The sequence below is a fragment of the Zootoca vivipara genome, chromosome 9 (assembly GCF_965207765.1).
Source record: "Zootoca vivipara chromosome 9, rZooViv2.hap1.1, whole genome shotgun sequence".
Lineage (NCBI taxonomy): Eukaryota > Metazoa > Chordata > Lepidosauria > Squamata > Lacertidae > Zootoca > Zootoca vivipara.
Window position 1 is genome coordinate 6,044,778 of NC_142592.1, and position 22,806 is coordinate 6,067,583.

The 22,806-nt window shown below is 41.5% G+C and overlaps 1 protein-coding gene across 3 annotated transcripts in view; it reads right to left on the reverse strand.

Moving 5' to 3' along the window:
• The window catches only part of RELN (reelin), a 293,927-nt gene that overhangs the window by 50,880 nt on the left and 220,241 nt on the right, over nt 1-22,806 (reverse strand). For all 3 annotated transcript variants that reach the window (XM_035127392.3, XM_035127390.3, XM_088652142.1), the window contains 13 exons: nt 22,016-22,223; nt 17,804-17,880; nt 13,830-13,988; nt 13,129-13,317; nt 12,759-13,032; nt 11,670-11,810; nt 11,385-11,562; nt 11,152-11,236; nt 10,281-10,463; nt 8,622-8,793; nt 8,346-8,448; nt 4,153-4,382; nt 1,457-1,677 (listed from right to left, as the gene is read on the reverse strand). In XM_035127392.3, coding sequence (XP_034983283.3) covers nt 1,457-1,677; nt 4,153-4,382; nt 8,346-8,448; nt 8,622-8,793; nt 10,281-10,463; nt 11,152-11,236; nt 11,385-11,562; nt 11,670-11,810; nt 12,759-13,032; nt 13,129-13,317; nt 13,830-13,988; nt 17,804-17,880; nt 22,016-22,223 — 2,220 coding nt within the window. The remainder of the gene's footprint in view (nt 1-1,456; nt 1,678-4,152; nt 4,383-8,345; nt 8,449-8,621; nt 8,794-10,280; nt 10,464-11,151; nt 11,237-11,384; nt 11,563-11,669; nt 11,811-12,758; nt 13,033-13,128; nt 13,318-13,829; nt 13,989-17,803; nt 17,881-22,015; nt 22,224-22,806) is intronic.

Genomic DNA, 22,806 nt, shown 5'->3' on the forward strand with positions numbered 1-22,806 from the left:
TGGCTCTGCTGGGTTGACTGAGTTACACTGTCATAGCCCTGGCTGAGTCTCATCTGACTATTCTAAACTCACTTATCCTGGTGGTTCTTAGGTTTCGATTGCACTGTAACTCACACACAGAGCACACCTATTGAACTCAATGGGCAAAGCTAACTTAGAACCATAGAATTGTAGAGTTGGAAGGGACCCCAAGGTTCATTTAGTTGTGACCCCCTGCAATGCAGAAATCTCAGCTAAATCTTACAAGACAGGTGACCACCCAACCTCTGCTTAAGAGCCACCAAGGAAGGAGAGCCCACCATCTCTCACGAGAGTCTGTTCCACTGCTGGACAGCTCATTTAAGTGGATTTATTCTGAGCATGATGTTGTTGAATATAACACTAATATGTATATCTTATAGTTGAGAGAGTATTTTCATGAATTAGCAGTACAATATTGGGAGGATATAACACAAAAAAGGGAATGTGCCGAGAAGTGATGAGGTAGTTTGATAATAATGGAGAAACATTGTGACAGCAACTCTGCCACAATTAAGCACTTGTTGAGTTTCGTTGAGTTTCAATGGGAGAGATTTGAGCATGCATAGTTATGTAAAAAGGAAACCATTTCAAAGCCAAAGTAATAATTCCAATTTCAAATGTCAATGCAAAAGTGCCGCTCTGCCAACTCCACCAAGGCACTCTGTATAAGCTGTTTTTCTGCCGCTGCCATGTAAACATAGCAAGTGGGCAGTTTTCTTCAGGGAATGTAGTATAGGCTAATGGTTGAGAACAATTTGAGAAAAACTTGACAGGGTAATTCTATTCTGTTTGGAAGTCTGTTTTGATGGGCAGCCGTTGGGGCTGAATTAGTTTTGGTTCTAGCTGGTTCCACTGCTGAAAAGAGGCTTGCAGGAGCATTTGTGTGGCCAGGATTTGTTGACAGTGAGGGCCTGTCCTTTATAATCTAAAAAGGCATGCAAATTAAAATACTTGGGCTTCCTTTTAAGAGTGTACGCTTTCATTTTGAGGACTCATTCCCAAGTTACTCTCCTAATGAATTAAAACATAATCAGACATATAACACAAGGCGATTCCCTGCCAGTCAAGAGAAGCTGTTGGAATCTGTCTCCAAGTCCATTTGAACTTCTCTTCATTTGCCTAACTCTCTGGAAATGTGAGTTTCCCTGACATCTTCTTACCAGATGTTGGGAAGAAAGGAAGCCACCTATTTGCTTGCTTGGTGGAAAGCAACAGCTGCCAGAGAGGATGGGAATGGAACTAGAGCTGGTGCAGGATATGTGCAGAGGAGTGGCAGGATCTAACTAGAACGCAACGTAGAGTATCTCATTGAAGTAAATAGGACTAAAGTGTGCCAAGAAACTAAGAAGAAGTTGACTTTAACAAACCTTTAAATGGTTTGAGGGCACAAAATATTACAAAAAAGTCCAAACATCATAATGTTAAACAGAGGTACCTTCAAAATCATCCTTCAGAAAGTCGGGATTCTTGGTGCTTATTCTACAGGTTGGTCCGGAATAGCCATGATCACAGATGCACTTTGTTCCATTGACACAGCTGCCATGACCATTACACATCTCCTCACACTGTGGCCCAATATACACATTGTCAATGGCCCAGGTCACAGGTTGAGACGCAGTAGGGTAAAATCCCTGGTACCACCTGAATCTCACTAATCTGAAAGAAAGCAATGCCTTTATATTAGCTGCTCTTCTACTGCATTACATTTATGTAAAGTCTAAAATATGCTCGTGCTTTTATAGCACAGAGTATTGGTAGGCAAAGGGGACGCGGGTGGAGCTGTGGTCTAAACCACAGAGCCTAGGGCTTGCCGATCAGATGGTCGGCTGTTCGAATCGATGTTATGATTAATGTAGGCCCAGTTTTCTACCTCCTCCTAGGAAATGTGTAGTAAAATTTACTCAGATCCTGATGCCATCATATAGCATATATTTCTGCCCCCACCAGCCAGTGCTGTAGGGTTTGGAGGGGGAAATGCACAGTTATGAGGTCAGAAGACACAGGACTCAGCTAGATTGGTAAAGAAAAAGTGTTTTATATATGTTGTATATGCGCGGGTGGCGCTGTGTCTAAGCCACAGAACCTAGGCCCTACTTATCAGAAGGTCGGTGGTTCAAATCCCCACAACGGGGTGAGCTCCCGTTGCTCGGTCCCAGCTCCTGCCCACCTAGCAGTTCGAAAGCACTTCAAAGTGCAAGTAGATAAGTAGGTACTGCTCTGGCGGGAAGGTAAACGGTGTTTCCGTGTGCTGTTCTGGTTCACCAGAAGCGGCTTAGTCATGCTGGCCACATGACCCGGAAGCTGTCTGCAGACAAACGCCGGCTCCCTCAGCTTATAGAGAGAGATGAGCGCACAACCCCAGAGTCGTCCGCAATTGGACCTAATGGTCAGGGGTACCTTTACCTTTCATCGGTAGGCAAAGCAAAGCTTGTAGGATGCATTCAACCTGCCACACACATCCCACACCCCACCTAACCATGTGTTGATACCTTGTGTGAAATTGCAATATAAAAACCACGAAATTAAGAATAAAAACAAATGAAAAATTTCCCTCTCTCAAGGCCTGGAACATTTTTGCCTCTCAAGAGGAACATTTTTGCCTGGTGCCTAAAGGTGTATAATGAAGGCACCAGCTGAACCTCCCTGGTGAGAGCATGCCACAAACAGGGAGCCATGTTTTACTGATCTTACCAGTTTCATTGCTAATTATCGTATTTTTCCGTGTATAAGACTAGGCCCCCCCCTAAAAAATAATGTCAAAATTAGGGGCATCTTATACACGGATACATCTTCCCCCCCGTTTTCTTAAATCTGAGCCCCCCAAAATAGGGGGGCGTCTTATACATGGGGGCATCTTATAGACGGAAAAATACGGCATCTTATGACTATTTCTTTTGTGTGTGAAGTTTAGCTGTGTTTTATTAATAATTTTATTATGTATACCACTCAGAGAGTTTGGTGATTAAATAGTTTATCAAACCTTCTGAATAAACAAATACTGCAAAAAAACAAAAAAAAACAAAAAACCCCACTATTCTGCATCCTTGCTGAAGTGCAGGCAAATAGGTTACGTGCCACAGAATGGTTTTCATCTGGGTCTCTTCTCCAGAAGGATTACTCAAGGAGTATAGAAATGCTTTGTGATTTTGGGTTGGAACAGCAGATATGCACATTTAAGGGCTTTCCAGACATTCAGATGTTAACAATAATCAAAGATGCATGCACATATTTAAAAATTAAATCGTTCATTTAATTATTCAACATCAGGGTTTTTTTCAGACTTTGTTCCAGTTCCTCATATATGATCATATGACCTGCTGTATTTCTCTACCAAATTTGAGGTCACTCGCCCAGTGGGAATGCATTCTCCCTGTGACATTCTCAAAGCTGGTTATCACGATATGTTTTAAAGACACAGGATGTTTCATATGAGTGTCTCCGGTTGTCAAAAATGATCCCTAATATCCTGAGTGACACATGCACCGTGGCTCTGAGACAAGTCTATGGCTTTCATAAGTTTTATCATTCACAGGCCTGGTTCTGAATTGGACTGCAATTCAAACATGACATCTCCACAGCATTTCAGGCTTGATTCAGAGTTTCTTATATCTTTAAAATATAATGTAAGAAACATATGCAATGTATAAACTGTGTGTCATCAGCATAGTAATGACACCTTGTTAATGACTACTCCCAACAGCCTCATGTAGATGTTAAATAGCACTGAGGGGGGCAGATAAGTACCCTGTGCACAGGGTACTGGGGAGCTGGGAGCCGAGGAGCACTCATTCAGTGCTACTCTCTGACCATGGCCCTGAATAAAAAATGGAACTATCATATTATGGTGCTTCCAGTACACATCCCACTGAATTGGTCCAGGAGAACACCATGGTCAATGGTATCAAAAGCTGCTGAGAGACTGAGCAGAAGTTAACAATGTCACAACCCCCTATCCCTCTCATAATAAAAGGTCATCTACCAGGGTGATGTTTTTCTTGCTTTGTAAACCACCTGGGCATTAAGCGGTATATAAATATACAAACCACCAGCCAGCCTTTGTGTACTAAAGAGCGGTAGTGCAGAAAAACAGATATAAAGAGGAAAGCTAGGTGAGCAGCATCAAGTACTTACCCGCAAAGGTGTAGCTTTCCGAAGTGGATGACTTCTCTTCTCCATCCCTGAGTCGTTCCGGCATAGTAAGTGCTGCTTGGATGATGCTCTGTAGAGCATAGAGAACTGAGGTAGCTGCTGCTACTATAACATAAAGGAAGAAGCAGGTGCCAGGTTGCCCCCAAATCTCGGGAGAATTCAAGTTTCACTGGGTCAGCAGATGAGCTATCAGTGGTGCATCCAATATTAATCTGAAGTAGAATAAAACAGAACCTAGAAGATTGCATGGCCTACATTTATGGATGCTTTGCCACTAGCCAACTCTATAGAAAGGGCCAGAGGTTCAGAAGGAACTGTGTCTCCTGGTGTCCACACTGCTCTAAGGTATCTGGTGTGCTGGGAACAGAGCCTTGAAGCAGCAGATCACACCAAGGAAGAAATGTTATTAAAAGTTATTAAAAGAGGGGAATCAGCCAGAAGACTTATGGCACTACTCAGTCTTCTTTCCTTGCTCCTCTTTGCCCTGTGCCATTCAGGTCTCTGGCCTGGCAGAAATATTAATACTGTCAGAGTGGGTAGAATTCTTGATCTCTGCAGCTGTCAACACCCACAGACCAGAGACATCATCCCAAGGGCTCAACCGTCATAATGGGGGATGAAGTTACAACCTGAGTACTCCCTTCGCGGTTGTGCCTCTACACCTGTTTTCGGAAGATCAGAGTGTTTTATTCATATCTGAAGGAGAAAGGGAGAGCAAGAGAGACAGACCAACTGTCTCCAACTAAGTTCTCCTTATAGTAGACTCATTGAAATGAATGGGCTTAAGTTTGTCAAGGTCACTGAGTTTAACAGTTCTATTCTGAGCAGGGCTAGTACTGGACACAGCTCAGATCAGTGATCCTGATCTCCCTTCCCAAAGAAATGTGTCTCTATAGGTTCCCGATGGAAGTCTTTACAAGAGAAAACTCATTAATTTCTCAAGAGTGTAAAATAATCTGCCCCATACATCACATTAGTACCACTTAGTTACCCTCAAATGTTAAAAAATAACTGTAGTTATTACACAGCAGAATTATAGTGCCTAGCTAGTAGGAAGAAGCAAGTTAATTGAAGAAATTAGGGGTGCAGGTTCATTGGCTGATGGGCATTAGGGTAAGGTGAAAGATTTCAGAAGTGCAGAGACATATGGAATGCCTTTGCACATTGTAGAAAGGCTCAGTTGACAAATTGCTCTGCCAGTGAAGTTCCTTTCATGGATCCCTCAAAATCCAGTGGATTGTTGGGCAGTATGGAGAAGAGCACATACACACCAAATTCTGACCCACAGGATTCCACAGATACACTCAGAAACATGCCAGAAATCTATGCAAGGACCACACCTGATGTAAGTAATTGCCCTCCCGTTGACTCCAATGGGAGGCAGCCAATGAATGGGAGGCAGTTAAATGAATTCCACTCTCCTGGAGCTATACTTTTTCTACCCCTCTCCTGAGCAAGGGATGGCTTGGATGCAATGGAACTGGACATTCCCCAGCCACAGCTTTAGCAAAGAAATAAAATAGTTCCAATGAGAATAAAATCCTGTACCACATTATGGAACCTTGCCTTTTGAGAGTCCTCTTTCGTGGAACAGCAGTAACATTGCTCAAACAGTTGTTTAAATAAACTTCTAAAATACACCACTTATAGCTTTACAAAAGTAACATTGATACTACTGAGAGGTTTTGGTTCTGGGGGGTCCGTGTGTAAAGGCAAAATCCTGCAAAGCCTGAGAACTGCCCATCTCCCAAGAGGTGGAGGGTTGCTTGCTGGGCTCTGGGAAGGATGTGTGATGGCTCTGGAGGCTTCCCAGGGCCTTTCAATGACCTTCCCAGAGCCTGGTAAGCAAGGAAAACCCACTGGGTGTGTGGGCAGGGTTGGGGTGGGGGTGGGGAGATAAATAAATAAATGGGGAATGGGAAAAGGCTAAGGTTGCAATCGTGTATGTAAAGTGAGAATAAGTTATGAGCCCATTGTATTGGAAAAAATGTCCACTTTGTTCCCACTTTCCCCCTGAGCTCTTCGAGGCAAGAGGGAGATATAAATGTGACTGATAAACAGATAGATGAATAAATAATGTAGTGAACTAAATAGAGAATGAAACTATTTGCGGTTGAAAATGTTAAATACTGAATATTAATCAGCATAATGCACATTAGTTTTCCATAACTAGGTCAAACACCTACTGATCTGGAATCCAAGAGACATGGTACAGCCGATCAAGTTCTTTGAATCCAGGAGTGTGGAATGGCAACTTTTACTGCATTATGCATAATGACTTCTTGTTTATCAGCCTGTTCCAAGACCTCAGCTGAAGACATTTAATTTTTATAAAAGCAAAATGCCTTCGCCAGATGCCAAGATGTGTGTGCAGGTCTTATGGGGTAAGCGCACTGAGGAGTCATTCATGTCTGAATGTGACCTCAAAGGCATTTGTTGAACAAGCTTTTAATCTATATTTTAAAACAGAAAACAGTTTGCATTCTATATATTATTAATTAGTTGTCATGGCAAATTGAAATGTGCATGAATACACAGCCAAAGTAAATTTTCTAGGAATACACAAGGCTTACGTTCAGCTGCTTCTTAAATTGCACAACAATGTGCTGTGAATATTGATGTTCTGCATGTGCTAGCTGTATACAAATAACTAGACCTGTTTTTCACTATGAATGCCTCCCTTGTTCTCTTATAATGGCAATGGTGTCCACCTGAGAGGCTCCAGAACTGAGTTCTGCCAAGTTCCGGCTGAAAAAAAAGCCCTGTGGGTAACACAATTTGGTTGCAATTTTAAATTTAGACTCTCCAAAAATATACTAAGTCATTCTCAGAGTACACCCAATGAAATCAATGGGCTCAAGCTATGGTAGTAACAATTGACTTCAATTCACTTAGAAGTCCATTGATTTCAATGAGTCTGCTCTGAGTTTAATTTAGATGGCACATAGTACTTGACGACAGAAATATACATTATGACGAGCATGAAAACGGTGCTTCTCCCATCCATTGATAATGCATACAAATATAATGCCACAAATATAGTGTATATTCCTTTGCCCCACAATATCAAACAATGCGGAATGGAAAATACAAAATTAGGTGGTAAAACTACACACACACACACACACACACACACACACACACACACGTTCTCTTTATGGAAATTGTCTTCTTGCGCTTTTATGGGCTTGGATCCAGAGAAGCGCCTCACACACTTGAAAGGTACCTCCACCCCTCCAGCCTAGCTTTCTGTGCCGTTCTGTGTTTCATATGAATCCATTTAAGAGGGTCTCCTGAACATCAGGAGAGGCTTTTCAGGGAGTTTGGGAAAGGGCTGCCAGGGACAGTCACCCATTCTACCAGTGCCTCTCCAGATCCAAACTATGTTTTGTTCGTGTGTCTATATGCAAGGGCAGACCTACATTTTTGGGGTCCTGAAGTTTGAACTGTTATGGGGCTCCCTTTGCAACTAGCAACAAGGTCTGGGTAACCACTGCTATCTTCTTCAGTGGGGTTGTTCCATGACAGATCACCAAACCTTTACAACATCTCTGCTACTGACTCTCAAACTTTGGGATTGTTGAAATATAAACCAAAAGTTTTTTTTAATTTTTTAAAAATCAATTTGAGTTGTGCAACTCAAATTGGGTATACTGGACGCAAAAATTTTAAGCAGTATGGACTAAATTTACTTATGGGACCCCTCCAACATTAGGGGCCCTGAAGCTTAAGCTTAATTAGTTTTATACTAGACCTTCCCCTGCCTGTATGTAAAAAAGGGGGAAATGTACAATGAGATGACATCACAGCACCAGGTGGTTTTCTAATACACTGGACAGAACAAACTCAATATGGAAATCCTCTTTTTCATCTACATTCTCCTGCCATTCACAACTTTCACCCTAAGGATACTGTAATGAACTATAACAACTACAATATAAAACGAGGAATAATGGGTCAAAATATTACAAAGTTTAGGTGAATGCATACTACGAATATAATTCTTTTCTTATTTCTATATGGGATTGGACTAATTCTAGAGATTCACATAGATTACATTAACAGGATTCCCTCCTCTATCCCTTAATAAAATATAAGAGAGGCAGGGAAATGTCAAAGCCAGACTAGCAATGACTAACGCTCAATAAGCAGGAGAAGAACGTAATGATAAGTACCTCAAATTGGATTATGGTGTTCTCATTCACGTTCAAATCCCTTGTAGTAATTGAATGTTCCCCAACTTCATTTGAAACAAATACCATAGCAGAATCTTCCTCGCTATTAAGAGAAGCAAAAGTGATTATTTCCTAGCTAAACTATTAACATAAATTTTATATGTTTATTTAATTTATGAGAGGATAACATATTCTGCTTTTCTAGCATAAATGAACCACTATTAGTAAGTGAAACTTTCTTTTGGAATAATCTTGGATATATTTTATGATACGTACGGTGCTCCTTTTGAAGAATATGGACAATAAAGCCCAATGTTGCCACCAGGATAGAAAAACCAATTGTCTTCCTTTGGACCAAAGTCAAATGTATCCAGCAGGATTACAGGACTCTTAATGCTGTTTCCATCAATAATTAAATCATCTAGAATCCAGATTTCTTCTTTCTTACCTAGGAAAATAAACACCTATGTTGCTACTGATTTGATTGTTCTAGAACAGGAGAAAATAATTACACATGATAAGTTACCTTTAGGATTGGAGGAATCTGTCAATTTCTGTTTCCCTCAGTTTCTTATATTTCTTATATTCTTATCTTAAATGCAATTCTCCACATTTCCACAGCAGGTTGCAAATTATTTTTAAATGACCTCGTGAAAAATTCAGCAGCATTTTAGTGCGAATCTATCCCAATATACACTTGTTTGTATACAGTTTTGCCTACAAAGGAATTTCCCCTCAAATAATGCATTTTTAATGTTTTTTTCACCAATATATGCATATTATGGACACTTCCTTTCACCAATATGCATTTTTGTACACATTAGTTGGCTGAAGAACTGTGTCACAAAACTCAAAGAAGTGTAAATGTCAAAGTATATCTGTGTTTTGGTTTTCATATTATTTTGAAAAGGTTTGCTTTTAAATGTGAACTGAATTGAATTTGTTCCCCCATCCCAAGCATCACTACGGTTAACCTGTTGTTTCCAAAAATGTATTAAGATGTTACCATGCACCATAGTCTTCCTAGTAATAAACGTGGTACGTATGGATAATTGTAGCCTGGCATGAGGAGAAATCTTTAACTTATCTCTCTCTGTTGGGTACATTAGCTCAGGCACATCAAAATCATAACTAGTAACACCTCTTTGCTAGCCGCAGTCTCTGATGAGGTCTCCTAAGCAACCCCTTCATTGAGGACTGTGATTGGTTCCTGATGACCCTGGATCCCTATAATGAGCTTTGGGTTTAGCCATAGGAAACCCATGTTTCCTGAGAAAACGTGTAACCTTTTCTGCTCCTTGTTGCCTCTAGCTTTGTGCCTCACCCACTCATATTTGCCCAGTTCCAGGATTGTCTTTCATATGTACAAGATAGGAATGTTTTGCTCAGCACCGAGGGCCTTCTGGCGGTTCCCTCGTTACGAGAAGTCAAGTTGCAGGGAACTAGGCAGAGGGCCTTCTCGGTGGTGGCGCCTGCCCTGTGGAACGCCCTCCCAACAGATGTCAAAGAGGAAAACAACTACCAGACTTTTAGAAGACATCTGAAGGCAGCCCTGTTCAGGGAGGCTTTTTAATGTTTAATAGATTACTGTGTTTTATTTTCTGTTGGAAGCCGCCCAGAGTGGCTGGGGAAACCCAGCCAGATGGGCGGGGTGTAAATAAATTATTATTATTATTATTATTATTATTATTATTATTATTATTAATTTATTCATTATAGGGATTTTTACTCCACCCTTAAAAAAGTTCCCAGGGAAGCTTTCATAATACAGTAAGAATACAACAGATGCTGAAATTTAATGTTAAAACATGCTGCAGGATTCCAGGCAATATATAAATGAATATAACAGAGCAGAAGCCCCGTATAATCACACCATTTGAAATTAAGTAAAAATATACACAATTATATATATGATTTTGGGTTATTTCTCATTACCATTGTTATAAGGCTGCCAGAGCCTGAACCGTGTAGCATTGGTTCGTGCTGCATATGGAAGCGGGATGTTAATGAAGAGAACGTCTGTTGTTTGAGTAAAATAAAACTCATCTATCAGGTGCCAAGTGATTCCCCCATTGATGGAATACTGAAGCAGGACAGAATGAGACCTCTCTGGGGTACCTGGAACAAGAGGGAGGGAATCATAACGACAATGTAAAAGTCACTGTGAGAATGAGCAGAGCTACTACGGTTACAGAGCTATGAATGAGGTTTAAAATTAAAACACAGTTCAAGTAGATTTACAAAGAAACACTAGTCTTGCTAATTTGCAAAAACAAACAAACAAACAACCCACAGTAAAACAATATGAGCTACCAATCCAAGACTCTTTAAGGGAGGGCCAAAGAGAAGAAGGAGAAGTGCAACATGCAGTACTGGCCAAAAATGTTACTCCCAATCTATTCGAACAGGCATAGGCAACCTCGGTCCTCCAGATGTTTTGAGACTACAGTTCCCATCATCCCTGACCACTGGTCCTGTTAGCTAGGGATGATGGGAGTTGTAGTCCCAAAACATCTGGAGGGCTGAGTTTGCCTTTGCCTGTCTTAGAATGACACTTTTTCCACTGTTGCTTATGGCTGCAGGTTCCTTGGCCGGGGGAGGAGGGGCTCCTATAATATGGAGTTGTAGTCATTACTTGGTCAACCATCCTGTAGCAAAATATGCTAGTGGAAAACCGACCTGTGTTATTTTGATCATCAGTGCCTCTTTGGTTCTGCCCTCAAGAATGATAATAGCCTACGGATTAACCATAGTTTTTCAAGTTAGTACAGATTATATTAATTACAGCAATAAATCATTACCTTACCTTTGGCTAAGAATTTGAATGAAAACTGGATGTACATTGTATTAGTACAATCTAAATCTCTTGAAACAAGCATTCTCAGCCCTTCCTGTAACAAAGAATAGACATGAAGAACTTATTTTTCCCCCTTTATCAGCAGGGCAGATCAAGGATTTCTATAATTTAATCTTGCTAAACAGTTTCAAGTAGGCATTGCAAAGACAATCAAAACATTTTGAATAAGAATAACTTCTAACCCCTTTAAAGATGAGAGTAGTTCCAGATTTGATGGTGTCACCATTCAGGTTCCCTCTCTCAGCTCCATAGACTTCAGGCCAAAGGTCCGGATGGAGGTTGCCATTGAAGTCATCTTTCAGAACAGAAGGGAGGGGAGCAGCAGGGACACAGTAAGGGCCTCCAAAACCTCTGTCACACCTGAAAACAAATTGTGGGGGGTGGTTGGGAACAGTATCCACTGACTAATGAGACATAATCTTTACATCACCAACAAGCAAAAGGGCATGAAACATGTGTCTCCTTACACACAGCGGCCAGCATCGCAGATCCCGTGGCCTGAGCACATCCAAGGACATCCAGCGGCAAGGATGACATTATCAATAGCCCACATATCCCCACCAGGAACATAATTATGTTGAATCCATCTGAAGCGTGTTCTGGGAGATCTGGAAATCACAAACAAAAAAATAATAATTCAGGGCAGTCCCGCTGCTATTGGAGAAAGAGGATCGGAAATTGCCGGGGGGGGGGGGTGGTCTGTCAATTTCAGTTCTCCAAGTTCCTCATTTTCCAATCTTAAATGCAGTTCTCCACAACTTGCAGCAATTAGCTATAAAAAAAGCTCCTCGTGAAAATTTACCAGCATCTTAGTTATAATTTTTTCTAATAAACGGATTGTGGCCCTCCAAACCTGCAGAGAGAGAGAACAAATGCACAAATGATGGGGGGGGGGAGGTGTCCCATTGACTTTTGCTTTTTTGCCACTTACGGTACTTTTTCCTGTGGTCCCACCCGCTGCCACAATTATGTGCCCCTGCCCACTCCCTCCCCCCAGGGGAATGCGTACCTCAAGTCTGAAAGGGTTGCCTATGCCAGGACCACACTTATTTCTACAAAATCATATGCATATCTTTTTAACACCCTTAAAAAATAAAATCCAAACCAATAGTTAACTATCCCAAATAGTGCTTATATGAGGTGTCCCATATACACATGTTAGCTTCCCACTTTCTGGCAACCTAACCTTTTGACTTTTAAAGCAAGAGGAACACCAGAATTATGTTTATCGTCTCATCTAGTTCTCCCCTTTTGGTCATGGGATAATGACTTGCTTAGCTCTGAGAAAGATGTGAGATGTGACCATTTGATATGGCCAAAGCATAGTTACTTAAACCTTGAAGCATGGAGAAAAATGTCCTTTGCTCTAGGGTGGCCCTTTTTGTAAAAAGTCTAGTGCATTAAAATAGGGTTTGTGGTTAAAAGCATCCTAAGGAATCAATCATTCACAGTTTCTGTTACGGTTACATGGAAAAAATTGAGCTAAATTCTACACTTTCTTTTGCAGCAAAACAGTAAAGGGGTGGAGGAAGCCTGAATAAGATAGTAATTCTTACATTGTTGCAGGTGGGAGGTAGATGGTAACTCGCTTCCAGTTCTGAAATCTTTCAGAAGTGTAAATTGAGCTCTCAGTATAATGCTGACATCCTATCCTGGGAGGAACGCACTCTTCGGTCACCAAATGCCAGTCTCTCCCATTGTTTATGGAATACTGGAAGTAAATACTATGGGAATTGCTGAATGGCTTGCTACAGCCCATGTTCAGCTCAAACTGCATGAAGGTGGAATCAGACACATGGAAATCCCAAGTCTCAGCATAACGAGATTTTCCTAAAAAGAGTGCAAGGAAGAAAACCATTTTACTTAAAATTCATTTTTTAAAAAGAAGCTATAGTGTGTTTGCATTTTACTAAATTTGAGCCTTACCTGTATTTTCACTGAATATGAGAGCTGTATCCATAGAGAGGCAATCAATATCTACTTGACCCCCTTGGACCCTGTACCAGTTAGCTTGTAAATCGACAGAGCCATCAAATTTATCTTGAAAACCAGTCTGAGAGCTGTCATTCATTCCTACAAGGACATCATCCAAAGCCCACTGTGCTGAATGCTTCCCTACAAACAAATAGAAATATTTGGTCATTATTCCCCACACTTTATGTCCCGGGGGGGGGGGGGAAACTAATTTATGAGGCAGTTGGACCAGATGACTCTTGGAGGTCCTTCCAACTCTACGATTCTATGATATAGGTCTAGTGAAAAATCTTCATTCCAACTAAGAACTTGGTCTGTCTGAGTTGAGATGGCCAAGAAGGCAAAACAGGTGTGGAAAGGTTGGTGACAGTAGGAAAAGAATCAAAAGTGGGAATCCAGGACACATGTGGAGATTCATTGTACAATTAATTCACTGGACAATTAAACATACTTGAAATAGTAAACAATGAACAAAATCAATGGACCTTAAACATATGTACCTTAATATTTGAACACACCAAAGGTTTGTTTTGCCAGTGTTTATAGAATAGACATGTTAATGTTCACTAAACAAAATTGTATCTTCCCTAGCCATTACTAGGTCTTAAAATTACTTGTAATGGTAAAGGTTCATAATAGTATTAAACACATACCATGTTGAGGTTGCCACCATCGGAAAGCGGTGGCTGGTGTTTTGGCCTCACGAGGCAATTCTATTGATACAATCTGCGGTTCTAAGAAAGACATGAAGTCCAGTTCTCGCAGCAGATACCAGCTTATTCCATTGTCATTTGAATATTGAACTACAAGCCCTGTACATTAAGATGGAATATAGTAATTTAGTCAAAACCCTGCAGAAAACCTAGGATCAAAGCCCAGTCCTCACCAGTGGACACCGAAGACAAAATTAAAGCAACTTTTCCATAAGTTCAAGGTAAGCTCGTGGCATAGATTGAATAACTGGATTTTTTAAAAAAAATTCTCTCCTTTAAAATGAAATCTTATGAGCTTGTACAGACTATTTGCTTTCTGATAGATCAGCACACTTATAAGCTTTTCATCTACTGCAACAGAAACAAAGATTTGGCTCCTATTAACCTGTTTCACAGAACTTGGAACTTTTCTGAACTCCTCTTGTCCCACTAAAAATCAATTAAATTAAACCACATAGTATAAAACGTGTTTTGTTGAATTTGAATGGTGAATTTCAAAGGACGGCTGTGTTTTGGTTCGCATATTGTTTTGGACAGTGCAAATTAGGTAGGTTCGCCTTTCTTTGTGAACTGAATAAAATTTATCCCGTATCCCCGTTTTCACAACAACAAAGCAGCAAGATTTCTTCCCTCACTCCAACATATTGCTGCAGAACTGGAGCAAATGTAATAGTAATGCTACAAGGGAGGCCTGCTGCCATTGCTCTTTAAAACAAATACCCACTGCAAGTTTTCTAGTCAATAATTTATTATTGATAATGCTAATTTGATTTTAAATTCATAAACACAAATTAATACCTGCATCTCACTAGCGAGGCATCTATACTTCACAGATATGAGTACTCTGTGGGAGGATTTAGACAGATTTACATTTGAAGTGGCAGCATTACATTGAAGCTGAGAGATGTCTGTGAGCTGGAAATCACATGGGGAGCAGGGGCTTTGGGGCATGAAGGTTTAAGAGTTATAGGAGAAGATGGGGTTAGTTCTGCATTTGTCTCTAAAGGATTGTTCCCATGGTGCTGGTGGCCTTTGGGACTAAGCACAAAATCACACAGAGGCAATTTGTAATCTACTATGCATGCAATTTTGAGTTCATGCATAATTAGTCTTTTATCAGTGTATGGTCATATACATAAAACCCATAAAAAACAGAGGGGTACTGTTGTGATAACTTGGTTTGAGAATTAATAACCAAGCAGAATTAATAACCCAGCAGCAGCCAAGAATCAATGCTTGAATTACTTTTTAAGTAATGCAGTACTTTTTCTGTCACGACAACAGAGAAATTGTGGCTTTTAAAACATTCTAATTTTCATTCTGTAGTATGCTGATATGTTTGACCTATTTCTCCCTAAAGACAGGAGCTCTTTACCTTGAAAAGTTAATGTTATAGTTCTACAATATTAATATGGAATATTCAGTGGCCCTCAAAGTGTAAAATCATAGGATGTCAATAGGCTCTGGTAGAGGATATTACAGAACACTGCTCTGCTTTTTGTAACGGAACTAAAAACTCACCCAGTTGTGACTTTTACGATGAGGACAGGCGTCCCTGTGAGCATCCAACTTCCTAGCCATTTTGTGAGGCTATAAAGTGAATTTCTTTCTCAGCAGCAGCAGCAGCTGCCAAAGAAACTCACAATATCATGGTCTTGTCTCATGTGGTCAAGGCCACTGTAAAGTGAATTTTCTTGCAAGTGAGGAGAAAATGGACTATGAAAATGGAGCAGAGGGCTATCAATGTCTGCTAGCCATGATGACCCTGCTCTGCAACCACAGCTGGAGGCAGCAATGCTTCTGAATGCCAGTTGCTGGAAACCACAGGAGAGGAGAGTTCTCATGTCCTCAGATCCTGCTTGCTGGGTTCCCACAAGCATCTGGTTGGGCACTGTGAGAACAGGATGCTGCATCAGATGGACCACTGGCCTGATCCAGCAGGCTCTGACTATGCTATTGTGCTATTCCTTACTTACATAGTTCATTTGGCCTCAGAGTATGACCAACAGCAAGAAAGCTGCCACACAGATAACAATTCTCTGTGGTGAAAGCAATATTTGTGCTCAGATTGTTTCACGTGAGGCTGTGCTGTGTGTTTTGACTGCTCAGAATTCAGTATTATTTGTTTCAGCTACACAGACACAAAAAGAGAAAGAGCTCAACCAAAGCAAAAATTGAGCAGTGTAAAAATTAAATATAAACGTTAGTAGAAATAATACTTCCCCAACTTCAGTTTTTATGAGGTGAATCAAGAGTAACTCCATTAACTGAAAGAACATAGAGTTTGGTACTCATATAGCTAGGAAATAAATGTACATTTATCTTTATGCCTACTTTGTCAAAATGCTCTCACACATTGGATCCATGTATGAGCAGGATCAGGCCCAGAAGCCTGTCTGCCCCATCATACACTCTGGTTTACTACAGCCCAATGCCAGCAAAGCAAAATGCAGTCTAAGCTGTTGCAGTAGCTGGACATAGGAAGAGGTTAATTTCCTTCATGAGCATAAATCACCCCATGGGTGAGCTGATCACAGGTGCAAGGTCAACTCAGCCAGTTGCTGGGGTAATGGCCCAATTTTCTAACTATATCTGTGATTAATGCATGGCAGCCAGTACAGTAGCTGTTCAGTGTCGTGCTTTGATTATTTGAAGTTACTTAGAGCAACGGCAATACTTGGTATCTTTATATATCTGTAAAGGCATCTCCCCACTTGGGCACAACCGTGTCTATGTGTGGTGCTGGGAAACAAATAAATAAACCAATTCTAACCTGAAATGGTGGGAGAGAGCTGGAAATTCCTATGTGGCTTGTGAGGAGACACCCCCCCCCCCAGAGCCCAAAGAGGATGTCAGTGAGCCAAAAGTCTAGGAAAAAAGACTCCAAGGATTCCAAAATGGCACACAGGAGCTCTCACTGCTGCCATGCTGGGTGGGAAGCTGCATGTACTGCATTGGGCTCCCCTACATAAGTGCATTTTGCTTATGTGCCCAGGGCTCCAGAATGTAATCCCTGCGTAAGTGGAGAGTTGCTTGTATCTGAAAAGCCTACAAGCTGGATCTTATTTTTCTGTGTACAGGTGACCCTCAGATTATGCGGGGCTTACGTTCTGGGAGCAAAGTGTAAAGCAAAAACTGTGCATTGTCAGAACACATTGGGTTCAATGGCAGGTGGGGTTGCCAAAGTCTTTTTTCCAGGACGCCCACCCCCTTTTGATTTAAATTATTTTGCCAATCGCGTAAAGCCGAATGTGTGCAAGTTAAACGCACGTAAATTGTGAGTTACTTGTGTAACTTTGTCCCGAGCTGTTTTGCTGAGCCTATTCCTTCTACAACAGTAAAAGATTTGGACCTTACTCTGCTTCTGTGTGGTGACTGGTACTGCAAGCATAGACCAGATTCCCAAAACAAGCATCCACAGCAAGAAAGACTTTCACATACAACTGTATGTGCAATGGCATTCACATGATCTGGACTCTCATTTGCACAAGATTCCAGATCACGTGGATGCCTTTGTGCACACCCCAAAGATTCCTCATTGCAGTGTCATAATGTGCACCAACATCAGGAGGCATATCAGCTTGCATGACATAGAAGCCAGAATGGAAACTATTAAAAATGATAGTATTAGGATTCAACGGCAGTGGTTACTAGAGGCAGGGAGCAGGATTAGCCCCTTCCCTAGTATTTCATTGACTGTATCCCTTAGTGGCAAAGCCTCATTGATAGGGATCACACTCAGGTGTGAAATGTGTACCTGCCCCCCCAAAATCAAACTGATGGGCATTTTGCTAGGGTAAAATTAGTGACAAAATAATGGGTTTCCATATGTCTTTCACAAATATTAAGACATAATATCAACAAGACAGTTTTAAATATGTAAAAACATACAACTAAATAAAAAATGAGTTTACCTTCATTTCTGGCTCTGGGTTTGTTGCAGCCTGTGCCAATTGTTTTGCTTCCAATTTGTACATAAAACTGAACTAGTCTGTTAACAAAAATGTTGAACATTTCTTTTAGGGGGGGAAAAACCACACACACACAGCATAGTTAAAGCCTCAAGCAAAGGTTCCCAATTGGTGGTCTGCGGACCCCAGAAGATCTGCATAACCCACCCAGGGGGGATCTGTGGCACCGTTCACATAACCAAAACTACCATAGAGATATCATATTTTCAAAAGTAGGGGGGCCATGGCTTGGCTTTTGAAAAACAGGGGTCCACAGCACTTAGCTAATTTTGAACCACTGGCCTAGAGGATAGTACGGTATTATCAGACACATTTTCTTAGCACATGATTTCTCTTTAAATCTTAGTTTGCATAGACCTCTGTTTAGCTCTTCCTATTTAAAATTGCTTCAAATTTCTACTAGCCTGGGATGCCATAGGCTTTATGGGAAAGGACACATTTTAGGTGTTGCCACTAAACAGTAGTCTGATGCCCTTTACTCCTCTGGGGCTTCTGCCCCACTCCATTTTATTGGTATTAGAATTACTTAGTGACAGGAGTTCATTCCCTGTCTCACCTCTTCACATAGCTAGGAAATCGTCAGAGTTGGGGGATGGGGGAGAGAAGCAGCTGGCGCAGGGGAGTGGGCTGGGCTTCAAAAGTTTATGTACTAAAACATAGCTCTTTTTTCTAAAATATGAATGCATGGTTTTCAAACATATCCTATAGTGAGGCTGCAATCCATTACGCACCAGGGAATAAGGAAGACCCACTGAACTGTCTGCATTAAATGTCTGCTCTAGAGAGGTGTTTAGAGCACATTGCATAGCGCACACTCACATATGGCGCCAGGAAATAAATATATAATTCAACCCAAACTCGGAAATAGTGGGAGAGAGCTATAGAGAGTCCTTGTGGGTTGCAAGGAGATTCCGCCCCCCCAAGCCTGAAGAGGACATCAGTGAGGGCAGAGGAAGCCCCAAAGAGACCAGAGGCACAACGGGGCTTTATTCACACTGCTCAGCCTCCCCGCCTAACAGCTGATGTGTCAGGTAGCACAGCAGCAGCCGCTTTCCCCAGCATTCTCTAGCCTCCTGCCGGCCTCAGAGCTTCAATTCTAGCTGTGGATATTTTTGGATACAGTATTTTTGGTACGGGTTGGAGAAAGAGCAGCAGAGGGGGCATTTTGGGAGTGCTTAGAGGGTGCTTCCCCACTTTACGCGATTTCAGTTATGCGTGAGAGGGCCCAGAACATAACCCCTGCCTAAGTGGGAGGATGCCTGTAATACAAAGGACACAAATATAGGTGATGGTCCTTTCCTGAACACAGTGATTTCTGCCACGTGTTCTCCAGGTAGGTCAGTCCTTATGCCAACAAATAACTGTTTTGTGCCACTTCCCTCTTTTTCACAATTGTGCAAACTCCTGCCAACCTTTTAATTAATAATTCATATTAATTAAAATATCGCACCGGGTTGCTTTGCTGGTTTTTTTTTGTTCAATCATCTTATATCATCACTTTAATTTGTTTTGTTATAATCAAGTAGAAATGGAAATTAACACAAATGTAGTTATAAACATGGAGATTATGGTGAGCTGTGTCAAAGGGCAAAGTTTCATTTGAGATTGCATCAAATGTTATATATGTTGTTTTAATAGTAATTTCCTCAGGGACTATATTCATTAGACTTCATTAGTCTGCATATTGCCCTTATGGAGGGAAATGATGTCTAGCTACAAATTTTGATTTAAATATAAGCATATTTAAATCAAAATTTGTAGCTAGACATCAAAGCAAGCCAAGGGAGGTCCGGGTGGAGGGGTACAGATATGTTCTTTGGCACTAAATCAACCAATGCCTAAGCCCACCTTCTTGCATCAGCTAGGGAAGAAGATGGAGGGGAGCAACTGGTTCCATTGTTCTTTCTGCCGCATTTACCGCTATGAGGGGCAGGGGAGGGAGCTAGGCCTGGTTTTCAGCCACTTGGGGGGTTTTGTTGGAGAAACAAGAGGGCTTGGGAATCCAGCATATCCCTTTCCAGTCCCCACCACCACTGGAGCCCTGGCTGTGGCAGAGGGATGATGTTGGAGCTTGGCGCTGCCTCAGCCAGAGGGTATCCAACTGTAGGTGAGCTCCTCTGACTCATCAACAGCCCCTTTGCAGCCCCTCAACTGCCCTCTCAGGATTTATTTATTGCACTTCTTTCTTAATTTCCCTTTTTTTTATAAAAAAAGGCTTTTAAAACTTCAGGAATAGAGAGATAAAGAAACTGAAAATACTTTTTGACATGACTAGTCTATCTGTGGTGATTTGAGTCTGCAAAAATAAAAATAAAAATAAAAATGAGAGAGAGACTCTGCTGTGGTCATTAGCCGCAGAATTTGCAGCACAGATGAAAGCTTAGGTGGTTACAGTTAACAAGCCAGATGTCATCTGCTGGGGAACAAAAAACCCACCCCTTTTGCAATGCTTATCTAGCCTCTGCAGCTGTCAGGTAGATCCCATATGTGGCTGCAGTGACTGATCAGACAGAGAACAAAATCATAAGCGATGGTCATTAAGAATAGAATAGAATTTTGTCTGGGCAGCCTATTGGCAGCCCACAAGACAGAAATGCTACAGGCAAAATTCTCAGCCATTCAAGAAAGGTAATAAGGTGACTGAGGACAGACCTGGAAAGAGTTTCTTCAGGAAGGGCTGGAATGGTCCCCTGCCTGAAACCTCAGAGAGCCACCGGCAGTCAGTGTGGACTGGCAGTCACTGGCGGCAAGAACTAGTGTTATGCAAGAAGCATCACAGTACTATGGGTGGGACAGAATGCACAGCCTGCTTAGGAAGGCTAATACAACCAATCAGTACCCCAGGAACCTATTCATGCTGGAGATTTCAGGTTGGAATGGAGATCTGTGAAATTGTACCACTAACAGTTGTATAGGATTTTGGCACCTACATATTGTCACAGAGAGGTGTCATTAATAGGTCACTATTAAGGGGAAGGATGCGGGTGGCGCTGTGGGTTAAACTACAGACCCTAGGGCTTGCCGATCGGAAGGTCGGCGATTCGAATCCCCGCAACGGGGTGAGCTCCTGTTGTTCGGCCCTAGCTCCTTTTGAAAGCATGTCAAAGTGCAAGTAGATAAATAGGTACCGCTACAGCGGGAAGGTAAACGGCATTTCTGTGCGCTGCTCTGGTTCACCAGAAGCGGCTTTGTCATGCTGGCCACATGACCCGGAAGCTGTACGCCGGCTCCCTCGGCCAATAAAGTGAGATGAGTGCCGCAACCCCAGAGTTGTCTGTGAGTCCGCGACTGGTTCTAATGGTCAGGGGTCCCTTTACCTTTACCTTTAATAAGGGGGAGAGTAGCTTGCTTTTATTGTTTTTTACAGAAAGACCTGGGTCTACAGGGTTTAAGGTGGGGAACGGACACAAAAAGTTGATGATATAGAGATTGACCAGGTAGTCAACAGCAGTTCAGGTAGGACATCCTTTGTACCAAAATTAATTTGCTTTTCAATAGGGTGTGTTGCAAATGTAGCATGATTTCTAAATAAAACTGTCTTCTCTGTTTCTGTGGTCATTACAGAATGTTGATCAATTGAACCATGAGGAGTACAGTGCACCAACACTCTGGAATCTGTACTCTGGTTTCCTGCTATTTCCAACTTTTCCATGCACCATCATCAAGAGATTCCTCAAGTGACATTTGTGCACTGATGCAAACAAGGGCATAGAACATGGTATTATTGGTGGCTGTTCTATTGCAGCATGCATGGACACGAAGAGGCTTGCTAAAGTCTGAGAATCATCCACACACAATATAATATATTCCTGGTAGAACTGGTATTTAAAGCAGACTGGGCTTAAGCAAGCTGAGCGTGATTTCGCTGTATGTTTGAAAAGAAAGCACTTTGGTCTTCAAAATACACATTGAATGCCCTTCCAACTCTCCCTGCTGTTGCTGACAGGTCAGCTAAATGCCATTGCTCTACCATGTAGTACAAAAGCTATTTTTGAGCCTAAGTAACTTTATATCCCTCAAATTACTGTAACTCTACATAAAGAGCAGTTCTTCCAAATCCTTGTTCATTTGAGAAGTACTTGAAACTTGTTCATTGTTCTGCAAAATTAATGGCAAAGTAAGCCACAGGTTTTTGAAGCAGAATATACAATTGACCTGATGCTTGTGGTGTCCAGAGGGATGGTTCTTGCTTCCCTTTTGCCAGGTCCATTGAAGTAAAGAGATTTTCCATCACTGAGTATTCCACAACCATTTCCAACTTGCCCTCCAGTTATCTTGTACCAGAGAGGGCTCAGCTTCCTCTCAAACCTGTCGAACATCTCACTGTGGTTAGGTACATTAGATACACAGGTTCCATGTGAGGCTTTAGGTGGGGAAGAAAAAAATATATGGGAGATTCTTTGTTGAAATAGTGCTGGGTAGTAAAGGTCAATAAACTGGCAAGCAGCATTACATGAATCACATGTATTAGTTTCTTCTGCAAAAAGCTCAGGGGCGATAACATTTAGTTATTTTTGTAAACACCCCACTCTCCTGCTCCTTAACCAATTCTCCCTCTAAAATGGAAAGCATCCAAAATGAACACTGGTACGGAAGTGTGTTGCAAGGAGGAGCAGCCGGTGCTATTGTTCAAGAATCTTTTAACCTTTATTTGTTTGTTGTTGAGGACTCAGAACAGAAGCCCAGCATTTTTTTCTGGGTACATTTTTCTTTAGGAAAAGAAAAGAAGCAAAGCAAAGCACTGCAAACATAAATTTTTCACATAAGCTTGTAAGAAGAACCACATGATGCTACGGTCTAGCAAGCTGAATATATGTGAATATAGCCCTAGCTGGAGATGGAAACTTGTACATAGAAGGTAGAGCTGGGCACACAATTCCATCCCTCATCCAGCTATGGAGCCTGCATGTGTGTAGTTCTCTTGTAAAAACTGTGCTATAGTGAGC